The 17,070-nt window shown below is 35.9% G+C and overlaps 1 protein-coding gene across 2 annotated transcripts in view; it reads left to right on the top strand.

The window, feature by feature from the left end:
• SOS1 (SOS Ras/Rac guanine nucleotide exchange factor 1) overlaps window positions 1-17,070 on the top strand; it is a 153,619-nt gene that overhangs the window by 88,986 nt on the left and 47,563 nt on the right. For both annotated transcript variants that reach the window (XM_021087586.2, XM_021087587.2), the window contains exons 7-8: window positions 4,697-4,807; window positions 4,882-4,980. In XM_021087586.2, coding sequence (XP_020943245.1) covers window positions 4,697-4,807; window positions 4,882-4,980 — 210 coding nt within the window. The remainder of the gene's footprint in view (window positions 1-4,696; window positions 4,808-4,881; window positions 4,981-17,070) is intronic.

A 17,070-nucleotide genomic window follows, 5' to 3' on the forward strand; every position in this document is an offset into this window, starting at 1 on the left:
AATTGGTGGCATTTTGAGTTCCCTGGTGGCTTAGTGGTTAAGGATTTGGTGTTGTCACTGCTGTGGCTTGGGTTTACTTCTTGACTCAGATTTGATCCTTGGCCTGGGAACTTCTACATGCCAGAGGAAGAGTCAAAAAGCAATAATGGGGAGTTCCCATTATGGTGCAGCAGAAACAAATCTGACTAGGAACCATGAGGTTGTGGGTTTGATCCCTGGCCTTGCTCAGTGGGTTAAAGATCCGACGTTGCCATGAGCTGTGGTGTAGGTTGCAGACAGCTCAGATCCTGCATTGCTGTGGCTGTGGCATAGGCTGGCAGCTACAGCCCCAGTTTGACCCCTAGTCTGGGAACCTCCATATGCCGCAGGTGCGGCCCTAAAAAGACAAAAGACGATAGTAATAATAATAACAATTGATAGCATTACTATGCTCAGTTCCAACCCATTGAATGTATAATATTAAAGGAGAAAATCTCCATTCTCTGTAGAAACAAAACTGAAAGGTATTCAGAAATAACCCTAATAAACATGTGCAAAACATTTGTTAAGAAAATCGTAAAATAATTAGATTCCTAAATGGAAATACATTCCATTTTCATGGATGGAAAGACTCAGTATTGTATTGATGCCACTGTCCTCAAATAATCTGTAAATCCAGTACATAGCTGATCCTAAAATTCACTTGGAAGAGTGAAGGGATAAAAATAATAATTTTGAGACAACAAGGCCCAATAGCATCGAGAACTATATTCAATATCCTTTAATAAACCATAATGGAAAAAGAAAAAAAAAAAACAATTTTGAGGAATAACAAGTCGAGAGCACTTGTCCTACTAGATTTTAAGACGTATTACAAAACCAGAGTAAATAAGAGAGTAGTATTGACAATTAGTGGAACAGAATAGAGTGCTCTGAAAAAAAATGTGCATATACACGTGATATGTGACAGAGATTACATTTTAATCTATAGAGAAAGAACAAACTAATAAATGATGCTGGGTCAAAATTGGTTGTCCATATGGAAACTTAGCTCACACCATACACAAAATTTCTCAATAGCTTAAATCTAAAAATGTAAAGCAAAACTTTAGAAATTCAGAAGAAAATACAGAACATATGTATCACTTGAAGTAAGAAGGTTTTCTTAAAAAACACAGAAAAAAAAGAACACATAGTGTAAATCATAAAAGAAGATATTAAAACTTTAAAACATATTCACAAAAAAACCCATGAAGTTATGAGAAGCACAAAAGAAAGAACCCCTTACCTAATGCCATATAAACATAAACTCAAAATGGATCAGAGACCTTATGTAAGAGCTAAAATTAGCAAACTCATAGACCTTGGCTTTGTAAAGGATTCTTAGATATGACGCCAATAGCATGAGTTACAAAAGAAAAAAATACTAATTTAGACTTAAAATTTAAAACTTTGGTGCTTCAAAGGACATAAAAGTAAAAAGACAGCATATAGAACAGGAGAAAATACTTGTGGTCATCTATCCAATAATATCTGATACACACCGATATATTCAGTGTATATAAAGAACTCTTACAAAAAGGCAAACACCCCAGTTTTAAAATGGGCAAAGAATTTGAATAGAAATTCTCCAAAAAAGTCTCCAGATGGCCAAAAGCACATGAAAAGATGCTTAGAATCTTTAGTCATAAGTGAAATGCAAATCAAAACCATTATAAAATAACACTTCACACTCACTAAGATGGCTAGAATTTAGAAAAATGGGGGGAACGGGGGGATAGCAAGTGTTGATGAGGATGTGGAGAAATTGTTACTTTCATACTTTGCTGGTGGGAATGTAAAATGGTACAATTGCTGTAGAAAACAATTTGACAGTTCCTTAAAAAATTAAGGAATTACCATATGATCTAGCAATTCCAAAAGGCTGCATACTGTATAATTCCTTTTATATGATTTTCATGAAATGAAAAACTATTGAGATGCAGAACACATTAGTGGTTGCTGGGTGTTAAAGAGGTGGCTGTGATGGGAGGGAGGAAGTTGTGGCTATAAAAGGGCAACAAGAGAGATACTTGTGGTGAATGGCTGGGTTGTGATATTGCACTGTATTGTACTATTGCAAGAAGTTACCACTCGGGGGAATTGGGTAGTGTGCATACAGAATCTTTCCATGTTACTTCTTACAATTGCCTATGAACCTAAATTATCTTTTGCCTAAACAAAGATATATTTATATAGTAGAATATTACATAGAGTTTGAAATAAATAAACTGTAAGGAACTATATGAATCAAATTGGATAAATCTTTAAAATAACTTTTTGTTTTTTTATGTGATAAAAAAACCAGAATTTATCACATCTGTAGTTGTATAATGATCATAACAATGCAGTTTCACAGGATTTCCATCCCATAACCCAAGTACATCCCCCCACCCCCCAAATTGTCTCCTCCAGAGATCATAAGTTTTTCAATATCTGTGAGTCATCATCTGTTCTGCAAAGAAGTTCAGTATGTTCTTTTTTCAGATTCCACATGTCAGTGAAAGCATTTGATATTGGTGTCTCGTTGTATGGCTGACTTCACTTAGCATGATAATTTCTAGGTCCATTCATGTTGCTAAAAATGCTGGTATTAAATAACTTTGTAAAAACCAAATTGCAGAAGAATACACTGTTGGTGTATGTTTACATTATGACATTTATGTCGAATTTGAGACCATTGCTTTGTCTTTTGATACATTTATAATTATGATATAAACACATACTTGGAAATTATAAAAATCACATTCAGAACAGTGATTTCCCCTGGAGATAAGCAGGAGCAGAATTATCTTCTGAAAGGCAGCCTAGGAGGATTAAATATCTGTGTTGTTTTATTCCTTTTAAAAAAGCTGAAGTATTATAAAATGTTGAGCTTTTTTGAGCTAGATGGTGAATATAGATATGCTGTCCTCTGTACTTTCCTATGTTTAGAATAGTGTGTATTTTTAAATTGTTAATACACAATTGTGATAGATTTATTGATAATTTTTAATGCATATTATAAGTATTGCATTTAACTAGTTAGGTGGTCATACTATCACCTATTAACTTATACATGAGTTTTTAGAATGCTTGCCCTTCTACAAATTTATCCTCAAGAATAAAAACTATGAAAGTTTGGATTCCCAGTTACTTGTCACTTTTTCTGTCTTGAAATTAGCTATTTTAGAATGATAATACTAGATACCATTTATTCAGTGTTTACTATGTGTATATACTATTATAAGAAGTTTACATATGATAGCTCATTTTCTAAAAACATCTCCTTGAAGTAGGTATTATCCGCATTTTCCAGTGAGGAAACTTGGCTAAGACTAAATAGTTTGTAAAAGATCACAAAGTTAATAAGTAGTTCCATCAGAAGTGGAACCTGGTTCTCTATGACTCTAAAGTTAAGCTTTAGAGTTACACTGTGTAGCCTTGACTTTATGTATATAATTGTCATAAAAATTCTGTAATAGAGTTTGGAAAGGGAGGAAGGCAAACATCTACTCTGTATGATAAGTTTAAGAATTCAAGAGACTTAAAATATAAGCGTCTAATCACATTTTTACTCCTTTTCTCTCCAGTCCACTCTATTCCTGACTCCCTCCTATTGTTGTTGAAAACCTACTATCCATCCCTGTAAAATCTACAATGTACTGCAATTTCCATTGATATATTATTATAGAAATTTTCAGTTGAGAAAACATTTGAAGGAATTGAAATGGTTCAGGGATTTAGGGTGACTTGTAACTTCATATCCCATATTTCATTTTACAAAGAACAGAATTCAAGTCTTTGATTTACGATTTTGTGTTTCTGTTACTCAGTCTTTCCTTAAAAAAGCAATCAGAAACAACAACGGTAATTTAAAAATAAACATCAATTCCGTCATTCACTTTTAAATCCATCTTCTTCTGTCCTCCACTAGATGTCCTCTTCCTCTTTCTCGAATTACCCTTCGTAGAAATGAACTCTTGTTAGAATCTCGAACACCATTTTCATAATAGTTTTGAGGTTTTTTTGTTTTTTAATTATTACCTGGAATAGGGCAAAGGATGGAAGAGAGTAGAGATCCTACCTCCTGATAAAATCTTGTTAAAATCATGACACCTACTCTCTTTTTCCTCAGGAATCTTGAAAACCAGTAGATTATAACCATTAAATTTGTTAATGATTGATGATGGTAAAAATTTTTTGACAGTTTGCATTAAATTGTTTGTTTCATGGAAAGAGTAAGTTTTAGATGAATATGAAATTCAGTCTATCACTAAAAAATAACCATGAGACTATGAATGGCCGGCACCAGTATTCCAAGTGTTTATATTTTACCTGGTTATAGATATCTGCGTTCTTTATTATTCAGGCTAAACTTTGTTTTTCAGAAGGTTCCCCCATTCTATGACCATGTTAATTGATAATACTTTACTGAAATTCTTTCATGAGAGGTGTAATAACATAACAGTCGCATTACTCACCAGAAAGAATTGATTTAGCCTCTCACTTGAGAATATTGTTTATTTTTATTAAACTTAATAGCCATTTATTTTGTTTAGAGACCTTACATAAATATATAATTGTGCAGGCATAGATGTGCCCATAATTTAATTTTTCTGTGTTTACCATGGGAGGTTATTTAAATACTTTACCTTGGAGAAAGATTATTTATGTTTTACCTTCTTTATTTTCTAAGGAACTGGCATTTGACCCATATGAATCATATGCTCGAGATATTTTACGACCTGGTTTTCATGATCATTTCCTTAGTCAGTTATCAAAGCCTGGAGCGGCACTTTATTTACAGGTATAGTAATTTTTAGATGGAGATATATGATATCTGAAAAGTAAACTTAAAAATTAAATCACTTTGTTTTCTAGTCAATAGGCGAAGGTTTCAAAGAAGCTGTTCAGTATGTTTTACCCCGGCTGCTTCTAGCTCCTGTTTACCACTGTCTACATTACTTCGAACTTTTGAAGGTAAGAAAACTCTCACTGCTACTTAAATAGTTTAATGTGATGAAGTTTTTTACCAGTTCATTTGTGAATTATTATGAGTGCTCATGAATATTTCTGTATCTATTTTCTTTTTTTAATTAAAAAGCAAATGTGAATCTGCAAAAGAGTGGCATATTTTCTCCAGTTTTAGTAGTGACTTTTAAAGTAATCATCAGTTATTTTTTTATCTTATGTCCTTACTTTTTGTTTATGTGATCGACTGTTTGAAAACAACCTTGGATTTATGCATTCAGTCTCCATTTGGGGACCTCATCGGATTCAGGGACTTAGAAGAGGGACCACATGTGGGGAATAAGGGCAAAGTAATGGGAAAGGTTAATCACCTAATTTTTGTAACTCTGGTTTGCAACTGTCTCTGTATAACTGCTTTTTTTTTTTTTTTTTTTTTTAAGGGCCACACTCATGGCTTATCGAGGTTCCCAGGTTAGGGGTCAAATCAGAGCTACAGCTGCCAGCCTACACCACAGCCACAGCAATGCAGGATCCAAGCCGCGTCTGTGACCTACACCACAGCTCACAGCAATGCCAGATCCTTAACCCACTGAGCAAAGCCAGGGATCGAACTTGCAACCTCATGGTTCCTAGACGGATTCATTTCTGCTATGCCGTGACGGGAACTCCTTTTTTTTTTTTTTTTTTTTTTTGCATAACTGCTTTTTATTACTTTAGAAATTTCCCATTTGTATACAGTTCAAAGTACTCAATTTAAAAAGCACTTACCAAGAGTTCCTGTTGTAGCTTAGCAGTAATGAACCTGACTAGTATCCATGAGAATGCAGGTTTGATCCCCAGTTTCGCTCAATGGGTTAAGGATTCAATGTTGCTGTGAGTTGTGGTATAGGTCGCAGATGTGCCTTGGATCCTGCGTTGCTGTGGTGTATGTCAGCAGCTGTAGCTCCAATTTGAGCCCTAGCCTCGGAACTTCCATATGCCACAGGTACAGCCCTAAAAAAAAAAAAGCATGGAGTTCCCATCATGGTGCAGTGGTGAGCGAATCTGACTAGGAACCATGAGGTTGTGGGTTCGTCTCCTGGCCTCGCTCAGTGGGTTAAGGATCCTGTGTTGCCGTTGAGATGTGGTATAGGTTGCAGGCGTGGCTCAGATCCTGCGCTGCTGTGGCTCTGGCGTAGGCTGCGGCTACAGCTCCAATTGGACCCCTTGCCTGGAAACCTACATATGCCGAGGGTGTGGCCCTAAAAAGACCAAAAAAAAAAAAAAAGAACTAACCAGGAATTACTTGGTGGCCTAGCAGGTTAAGGATCCAGCATTGTCACTGCTGTGGCTTGGTCCAGGGTTGTGGTATGTGTTTAATCCTTGGCCTGGGAACTTCCACATACCATGGGAGCAGCCAAAAAAAAATAAAATTTAAAAAAAATTTTAAAAAGTTAAAAGCGGAGTTCCCATCGTGGCGCAGTGGTTAACGAATCTGACTAGGAACCATGAGGTTGCGGGTTTGGTCCCTGCCCTTGCTCAGTGGGTTGACGATCCGGCATTGCCGTGAGCTGTGGTGTAGGTTGCAGACGCGGCTCGGATCCCAAGTTGCTGTGGTTCTGGCGTAGGCCGGTGGCTACGGCTCTGATTCGACCCCTAGGCTGGGAACCTCCATATGCCGCGGGAGCAGCCCAAGAAATAGAAAAAAGACCAAAAAAAAAAAAAAAAAAATTAAAAGCACTTACCAAAAAGAAAGGGTTTTGCTTTTTTCCCCTTTTCCTATTATGCACTGAAATTAAGGAAAAAAAGAACCTTTGTCTTTATAAATTATAGTTCAATAGTGTAGCTCAACATGATTTACTTATAAATATCTTATGTATACTTATGCTGTCTACTTTGGATTATGGATAATGTATCCTAAAAAACACCAAATTTTTTTCAAATATGTTAAATAATGGATGACATCATAAAGATAGTCTGTTTAACTTTGATGAACTAGCACCATAAAGACAAAATAAGATATGCATTAACACTATTATTTCTTTAGCTTTTAAAAGAATTTTTATTAAAAACTTTAATACCATGAGTTTGTTATGGAAATTATTACTAGAAATCAGATTTATAGTTTGCAAGAGTACATGGTGAAATGGACTCTATAATGAATCAGTGAATGAATAGAAAACCTCTGAATTTAGTAAATTGGAGAAACTCTCATCCTTATATTTTCCTTCCATTTTCCCAGGTTTCTCTACGTTGTAATAATTTGCAGTTCTGTTAGGTTTTCAAGTAGGAGTGTTTGAATTAGGAAGACTAAGGAAGTTACTCACCAGGCAGAATTGCAGAGCTCTTAGCTCTCTGTTCTAGGCTGCAATCAGAATACCATTTATGGTCTTTGGTAATATAGGATAATTATTTTAAGAGAATAATCAAGAGGAAGCATTTGTGTGTAAAATCATTCTTTATAAAGAATTCATTACGACAGACCATAATCTCAGAAGGGGACATTTGCAAACAAGTTCATTATATAGAAGTTCCCATTGTGACACAACGGAAACAAATCTGACTAGTATCCATGAGGATGCAGCCCATGTTCAGTGCGTTGGGGGTCTGGTGTTTCTGTGAGCTGTGGTGTAGGTCACAGGTGCCGCTTAGATCCCAAGTTGCTGTTGCTGTGGTGTAGGCTGGCAGCTACAGCTCCAATTCAACCCCTAGCCTAGGAACCTCCATATGCTGTGAATGCAGCCCTAAAAAGCAAAAAAAAAAAAAAAAAAAAAAAAAAGTTTATTATATAGACTCCTTCATAATGGTATAATGGGATTTTAAATCTGAAACTGGAATGAAATTCTGAAGGATTAAAGACCATATGATACCTTGAAATACCCATTAACTAATAAGGAACAGATAGCTTTGATGAGGTTCAGAAGGCTGTAAAACCTAACCATTTCAATAATATAAGAAAAATTATTTACTACCTCAAGTATAAACAATTAAATTTCTTTAAATTGTAAGTTACGGTTTTAGAAATTTTATTTTATAGTGTATCAAACATAAATTTAAAAGATTTCCACTGGTAAGCATGTGTATTCCTAGTTAATATTACTGCCTAAATTTCATTGCAAAATTAGCAGTATTTCTTTGTATTTTTCATTCCCTTGGCACTAATGTACTATTAGTGTTTATTGTATTTAATTTGTGTTGGTATGTTGCTTAAGTAGTTTCATTGAGCAGTATTTTCAAAGTATATTCTATGGAATGCTAGTCCCATGAGATACTCTAATTAAAAGTTTTGGGGAAAATTCAGTGGTCAAATATATTTGAGAAACACTGTGTCCTTAATTATACTTCAAGAAGTTTTCAGTGTACATTAGAATATTAAAGGCTTTATGGAATTGTGCACTAAAGCAGTTTAATTTCCAAATTAATTAGACCATGGAATCCTTTAAAAAGATAATATATTTCTGAAGGTTACTTTAGGAAACTATCAGAGAATTCATCCATCAGATGAACCAAAAGCCCTTCTAACTCTTAAGAGTCTAAGATCTTTTCCAACAACATGATTCTCACTAAATTACTTCAGGTGCCAATGTGAAATTAGTGATTTTGGACTCAATTGTGATTAAATAAAATCAGGGCAATGGGAAGGAGCAAAATGCTAAGACATCAGTGACAATTGGAAACGAGCCATAATTTATCTCTGGTGTGGAGCAGCTTTTGAAAGTTCACTTGACTAGCTAGGAGTCTCAAGTTTCTTCTTTGATTCCAGCCTGGTAGTCTACTTGCTGAGTGGCCTAGAAGTCACTTCAGCTTTTGAGCTCTGGTTTTCTTTTCTAGGAAATGCTTATCACACTTGGTTATTCTGTCAACCAAGAGAATGTATGTAAAAGTACTTCATATACAGTAGAGAATGTAAATACTGAGTATTATCATTACTAGAGACTTTTCTTCTTGTCTTGCAGCTTTCTTAAACTAGCATTTTACTCCTCTTATCCTTCACTACCATCCCCCTTTCTCCTGCGTGCCCAAATATGTACTTTTTTTCCCCCTGTATTCCATTTCTTTGTTGATCAGCTCAAATCCGTTCGCCAGAAGCCTCCAACCTATCTTTGATTCTTCTCTCTCTCTCTCTTATTAGCAGAGCATCATGATTTGACTCCAGAAATGATTCTGGAATCCAGTTTTTTCTCTGATTCTCCTGACGTTGCCTTTGTCCAGACCCTTAGCATATCTTGCTTAAATTACTGTAGCAGTTTCCTCTATAGACTTTGTATCTCATGGAACTCCCAGTTTGAAAAGTACAGTTGGTTTCCTATGAACTGGGACACAAAGTCTGAATTCTTTAGCATCTCTCCAGCCTTGTCTCTCAATATTTGATGTTACTTAACTGTGCTTTAGGCATAAAAAATTTCTTAGCAGCCCTAGATATGTCAGATATGTTCAGAATTCTTTATCTTTTTGTTTTGTTTTTTCTGTTTCCCTGGAATTTCTCTTCTACCTTCCCCTTTCATCTGAGAAATTCCTATTTGGCAAATAGTTTGTTCACATGTTCTCTGTCAAGTTTTCCTTGGTTCCCTAGGCTAATCCTTTGACTAAGCTCTTCTATTCTTCTCATGCCTCTTTATAGAACCCTGTTGCATTTCTACATGCTACCTTGTCACTAGACTGAGTCCCATGTATCTTTGAATTCTCATGCCTAGTAGTGTTTGGCACTTAGACATTTAATAAATGCTTGTTTAAAAATGGATAGCAAAATTGGAGTTCCCGTCATGGCTTGGTGGTTAATGAGCCTGACTAGTATCCATGAGGACACAAGTTCAATCCCTGGCCTCGCTCAGTGGGTTAAGGATCAGGCATTGCTGTGAGATGAGGTGTAGGTCACAGACATGACTCAGATCCTGCATTGCTGTGAGTGTGGTGGAAGCTGGCAGCTACAGCTCCAAATGGACTCCTAGCCTGGGAACCTCCATATGCTATGTGGATGAGGCCCTAAAAAGGCCCCCCCCCAAAAAAAAAGAATTAAAAAAATGGATAGCAAAAATATAGTAAGTTTTCCTTAGAATTTCTATACATGCCTTATATTTGAGGAATAGTTTTAACTGTAAATATTATATAATTACATATACTTTGGAAAATCAGAATGCCTTAAACTTTACAAAATCAGAAAATGAGTTAATTATTAAAAGTATAAGAGGCGTTCCCGTTGTGGCGCAGTGGTTAACGAATCCGACTAGGAACCATGAGGTTGCGGGTTCGGTCCCTGCCGTGAGCTGTGGTGTAGGTTGCAGACGCGGCTCGGATCCCACGTTGCTATGGCTGTGGTGTAGCCCAGGGGGGCTACAGCTCCGATTGGACCCCTAGCCTGGGAACCTCCATACGCTGTGGGAGCGGCCCAAAGAAGTAGCAAAAAGACAAAAAAAAAAATAAATAAAATAAAATAAAAGTATAAGAATTTAATGCTACTGAAACTGGGGGAAAACTACTCTTTTTTTCAAGTCTTTGGAACTTTTGATTACTTTTTTCATATTAAAGTTCATTTTTATGAAGTACAAACAAAAAAAACTTCCTTTGTATTCTTTTGAAAACCTCATTGTTCCAGTAATGTGATTTTCTGTGTAAAGTTTAATTTGCTTTATTAAATATATCAAGTTTTTTGGGGCTAAATAAATATGTTGACTATTATTTTGATAGTTAGCAAATCAGTACCATTGTTAATTCAACAAAAATGTAAACTTTTTCTTTGAGTTTAGGTATTTTATCCCCTTAAGGTATACTCAGACAAATGTTAGAAAAAAATCATCCAGGATGATTATGAACTAGTCACTTCCCGAAAGAATTACTTATTCCCTTTCCAGTCTATATAACCTTAGAGAAACATAAGTCTCCTTCAATTAAAGAAACCAGGTTTAAATATGTATTGTTATTTGTGCATTAGTTATATTAATATCCTAGGTCTCCTAGAACAAAGCACCACAGACTGAGTCCCTTGAAAACAGCAGCAGAAATTTATTCTTTCACAGTTCCAGAGATAAGTCTGAAATTAGGATGTGGGCAAGGCAACACAGGGAAGAATCCTTCCTGCCTTTTCTTAGCTTCTGGTGTATCACAGAAATTCTTGGTATATAGATACCTTCACTTTGATCTTTGCCTTCACGTCAGCCTTTTTTTCCCTCTTCACATCACTTTCTTCACATTTTCACATTCTTCTCTGTTACCTCTGCATCCAAATCTCTCTTTCCTTTCTCATAAAATACCAAGTTGATGGATGTAGGGCCTAGCCTAATCCAGTCTGACCTCATCTCAACTTGAATATATCTGCCAAGACCCAGTTTTCAAATAAGATCATGTTCATAGGTACCACGGATTAAGACTTTGAGGGGAACCCAGTTCAACCCATTACAGTTAGCTTTTGGTATACTATAAAAGTTATGTTCATTTTTGTTTTCTGATTCTCCAGTGTATAATATATTAGCTTTCTTAAACCTATAAAAGTATTTTTTTTTTTTTGAAGTTCTCATTGTGGTTAACAAATCCAACTAGGAACCATGAGGTTGTGGGTTCGATCCCTGGCCTTGCTCAGTGGGTTAAGGATCCGGCATTGCCGTGAGCTGTGGTGTAGGTTGAAGACGAGGCTCGGATCCTGAGTTGCTGTGGCTCTGGCGTAGGCCAGCAGCTACAGCTCCGATTGGACCCCTAGCCTGGGAACCTCCATATGCCACGGGAAGCGGCCCTAAAAAACAAAAATATAAATAAATAAATAAATAAATTAATTAATTAATTTTGATTTTAGTCCAACAAAAATCTAGTGAAAAGCCAAGAATTGTAGTATTTTTCAAATACATAGATTATAAGCAGAGATAAAATTAATAATAATCATCTTAATGAGACTAAATGTACATAACTGAGGTTGGGGTTATCATGTAAGCTTTCTCTTAAAAGATAGTAGAAAATTTTTACATTTAAAACCTCTGTACCTTTCTTAGGTTTCATTGCTATTGAAAAGTACAAGAGTAGGAAAGTGAGAGAAACATGTTGAGGTTTAATTTTAACACATCACAACAATCCTGTGTTTTTAGATAAGACTAAATTAAGAGCCAATGGAATAGTAAATTTTGTAGTTGATGTTAATTCATTGTAACATTGTGGTGTTTACCTCGATTATAAGCTTTACTTTAGAAAATAAAAACACTAAAGACTTTAACGAATACTGACATGGTTTAGACACTTAATATAGTATGTTAAAATTTAACATTAAATTTTCTAATGTGCCTAGTCTATGTACTAACTGACTTGAAAAATAGTCCTTAACTTTTCCCCTTAATATCATAAATATTAAAAAAATTTTGGTCCTAAATGCTTAAGTACAGGAATTGTGGGAAAGGATTACAGATAGAACTTAGAACTGAAAGGTGCAATGAATGGAAAAAGGAAGGATCAAGAAATGAGAAATGTTAAAAATAGGAGATATTTTTTCTCTCAGAGTAGTTTTTTTTTGTTTGTTTTTGATTTTTAGTGCTATGTAAAACAAATCAGAAAGGGCAAATATGGATTGCACTACATCATTTGCCTTAAACACACATTAGTGGACTTCATATAGTGTACCAGAAGCTCTTGGTAAAGAAGTACACTCTGTAGACCACCACAACTAATATCTTGTATGCCTTTGTTAATGGCTTTGGTTTGCTGCTTTTCCAGTTTGGGAATTGGACAGTATCAAGCATCATCTATTCTAGACAATTTTTTATGTACTTTTTTTCATGTTCTGCATTTGATGTAATTGCTGTATGTATGCTTCAGACCATTTCTTTATACTGCCTATGAGCTGATGTCTTAATACCACCAATAAGAGGATTAGCAAACAACTTCTCTCTGAGAATCATTAAAAATAAACCTAGCAGAGGTCTGTCTAGCTTCCATTCCTTTGAACTAGCTTTCTAAATTTAGAAATTCTTTTCCAGAAACCATGGGCTCAGAGCTGTAAGCTAAACAGTATTGTATCTGACCACAGATGTTGAATGTCTGAAGTTAAACATAGAATAGTGTAACTCAGGAGCCATTATAGAAAAATAGCTAACTATTGTATTACTCTAATTTTAAAATTTTAAATCAACTGAACTGCCAAGAAAGATACTTACAGTTTTGGTGATTTTTCTCTCTGATAAAAACAGAGAGATGGTTTTGAAAGGTATTTTATATCATAGATGAGATTATCCTAACATTTTTAGGGTTAATTTCCTATTTAAAATAACAAACTCCTTTCACCTTTCAGGTTTTTTTGTTTTTTTTTTTAATTTTTTTTAGTGCTTGCACCCATGGCATGTGGAAGTTCCCAGACTAGGGGTCCAATCAGAGCTGCATCTGCTGGCATACACCACAGTCACAGCAATGTGAGATCCACATTGTATCTGCAACCTCTATATCATAGCTTAGGGCAACACTAGATCCTTAACCCACTGAGCAGAGCCAGGGATCAAACCCACAACTTCATGGATACTAGTAATGTTCATTACTGCTGAGCCACAAAGGGAACTCTTCGTCTTTCATGTTTTAACTTGCTTTTACATTATTGTGTTTCCTGCCATTTTCCTCTCATTTCCTCTCTTACTGGAACTTCAGTTATATGGAAATAGAACTATTTTATGTTGTTGCACAAATCTCTGAGACTTCATTTTTCTTAAATCTTTTTTTTTTCTTTGTTATACAGATTGGTAATTTCTATTACTATGTCAATAGAATTGTTAGTTATTATACTCACTCTAGAGTTTCCATTTGGATTTGGTTTTATTGTTTCTAAAGATTCCCTGTCTATCCACTCAGTAAGACCATGTTTTCCTTTAATTCTTTGAATATGATCACAAAGCCTACTTTGAAGTCTTTCCTAAATCTAGTATCTGGGCCACTTGGAATCAGTTTCTATTAAATCCATCTTTTCCTTGAATATGGGTCACATTTTCCTGTTTTGTTTTTGATTTTGCTAGTTAACAATGCTGGATTCTGTTGAGGATTTGGGGGGTTCTTTTGGGGAGACTGTTTTTGTTTTCTTTTGGCTTTTTGGGTTTTACTCTCATAGGCAGTTAACTTTTTTGGACTCAACTGCAAATTTGTCTCTTCTGTGTTGTGCAGCAGCTGATATCTGTTTATTTTTTAGGACTTCCTTATGTTGACTTTTTAGCTTGCCTTCTATATCTTCCCTACACATGTATGACTTGACAGTCAGACTGGGCAGAGATAGAGTTCAGATTTGGGGGGCCCAGTCCTTGTGGTTTCCTTACAGCTAGAGATTCCCTCTTAAGTTCCAGCCATTCTGCCAGCCTCAGGCTCTATCCCCTGGCACATTAAACCAGTAATCCTTCAGTTTTCTGCTGTCTGAGCTGTGTAGAGTTGGGAAATAAAGTCAGTTTAAGAAAAGCAGAACTCATCCATTATACTCTCTTTCAAGAGTAGATTCTTCTTTGGTCTCTGCCTACTTTTTTGCCAGGCTCCTTCAAGTCTTGTGATGCAGTCAGCCAGGTATTTATTTGGATAGAGTTTATTCTCAGATTTTGTGTCCCAACCCTTCTGCAGTTCATTCACTTCCAGATTTCCCCCTTCAGTTTCCTCTTAAAACTCTGCTGTCTTTCATCTCCACCCTATAGCTACTCTTTTCCTCTTGTTCATCTTCACTGTCAGCATGGGAAGCCCTTATCTCACAAGTGAACACTTTTTAGTTGCTGTTGTTCAAGAGCAATGGTGCTTCTGGCTTATGCTTCCTTTTAGATGTTTTCCAGTGCCTATAAATATTTTTAGAACTTTATTCAGACTGAATAATTGTTATCTTCAGAGGGTTCTCAAGACTTCTTCACTCCACCACCATTACTATAAGTTCTTGCATTTTTATAGCTCTTCTTCAGTATTTGTTATGCTTTGCTGTTTGTAACATTAGGAGGGAAAATAGTGAAGGGCTACATACAATTTAGATTCTAAGGTAGGCAAGAGAGCTGCTAATGTTAGGAAAAAATCTTGATAAATTTAAAGATAGAAATAGCTGGATCCTATTTAAAATACAGTTTGAATATTGGGCATATTTAAAAATCTGTTGCATTGACTTTTTAAAAATTGCTTACTTGTTCTTAAATTGTCTTTCATCTTTTTCCTCACCTAGATGACATGCTTGGGCTTAAAATATTCCCAATACAAAAATAGTACACAGATTTAATCCAATTAGCAGGAATTCTAAAAACTTTTTACAATTAACCAGGATTATTTCAATCTGAAAACACAATAGTAATACTTAGAAACTTCTTTCCCTTTTTTCTTTCTTTTTTTTTGCTGTTGTGTTGTGACTTCATCAAATAAATTTTATGGTATCCATTTTTTTTTCCTTTTTTTAGCCAGAAATTCACCAAACTCCTTTTCTTTAAAAAGCTAATGATAAAAATAAAATTAGTGATTCCAGGAGTTCCCATTGTAACTGAGCCGGTTAAGAACCTGACTAGTATCCATGATGATGGGGGCCTAGCTCAGTGGGTTAAGGATCCAGCATTGCCACAGGCTGTGGCATAGGTAATAGATGTGCTCGAATCCAGCATTGCTGTGGCTATGGCATAGGCCAGCATCAGCAGTTCTGATTCTACCCCTAGCCTAGGAACTTCCTTATGCCCCAGGTGCAGCCCTAAAAAGATTAAAAAAAAGAATGAAAGGAGCTTTTTAACATTACTCACTTACAATTTTAGCCTTTCAATTATGTTACAGGGTTGTTTTTTTTTAAGGTGTAAGATCTTTTATTAATTTCTTCTCTTTATTTTAAAAAGTTTTTAAAACTTCTTATATGCTGATATTTAATAGGTAATTATTTTATTAATAAGTAATTAATACTTTCATCGTTGTCTGTTTCTATCATTCTTTTGAACAGAGATACTGAGAAACTTTTTTCCCCCCTTTTTAAGACCGCATCTGTGGCATATGGAAGTTCCTAGGTTAGGGGTCTAATCAGAGCAGCAGCTGCTGGCCTATGCCACAGCCACAGCAACACCAGATCAGAGCCACATCTATGACCTATGCCACAGCTTGTGGCAGCAATGGATCTTTTTTTTTTTTTTTTTTTTTTTTTTTGTCTTTTTGCCATTTCTTGGGCCGCTCCAGCGGCATATGGAGGTTCCCAGGCTAGGGGTCGAATCGGAGCTGTAGCCACCAGCCTACGCCAGAGCCACAGCAACGCAGGATCCGAGCCGCATCTGCAACCTACACCACAGCTCACGGCAACGCCTGGTCCTTAACCCACTGAGCAAGGCCAGGGATCGAACCCGCAACCTCATGGTTCCTAGTCGGATTCGTTAACCACTGCGCCACGACGGGAACTCCCAGCAATGGATCTTTAACCCACTGAGCAAGGCCAGGGATTGAACCCGCATTCTCATGGATACTAGTCGGGTTCTTAACCTGCTGAGATGGGAACTCCTGGGCAGTTTTAATTCTTATTATAAGTTTAAATGTTTATATTAATTTTAATTTTCCTGAACAGCAAAGAAAAATAAAAGGGGGTATAAAAAGCCAATTTAGCAAAATCTTAGGAACTGCCAAATGTAGATGAAGCATTATGATATTGATTGTTCTACTCTTTACTTTTAAGTATTTCATAAATTTTTAAAGTAAAAATTTAAAGTACCTATTTTCTTTCATTTTATTGATTTTTTTTGGCTGTCCTGCAGCATGTGGAATTCCCAGACCAGTGATCAGATCTAAGCCTTAGTCGTGACCTAAGCCCACAGCTGCAGCAATGGTGGTCCTTAACTCAGTGTACCGGGCCAGTTATCACACCTGTGTCCTAGCACTCCCAAGACACTGCTGAGCCCATTGTTCCACAGCAGGAGCTCCTGAAGTACCCATTTTGATAAAATTAAGAAACCTCTAATAAAATGTCCAACTATAAACTTTAGCTAGTATTAAAATTCTTTTTAATTATAAACATTAAAGTCACTGAATCAAAAATAAATGTTTTGGTATTCCCCGTGGCTCACCAGGTTAAGAACCCAACATAGTGTCCATGAAGATGAGGGTTCAATCCCTTTGCCTCACTCAGTGGGTTAAGGATCTGGCATTGCCACAAAGCTGTGGCATAGGTCACAGATGCAGATTGGATCTGATGTT

This window comes from Sus scrofa, chromosome 3, assembly GCF_054392235.1.
Source record: "Sus scrofa isolate SSC_HxYL_T2T_F1_AM1 chromosome 3, Sscrofa_HxYL_maternal_Yorkshire_Landrace_v2.0, whole genome shotgun sequence".
NCBI lineage: Eukaryota > Metazoa > Chordata > Mammalia > Artiodactyla > Suidae > Sus > Sus scrofa.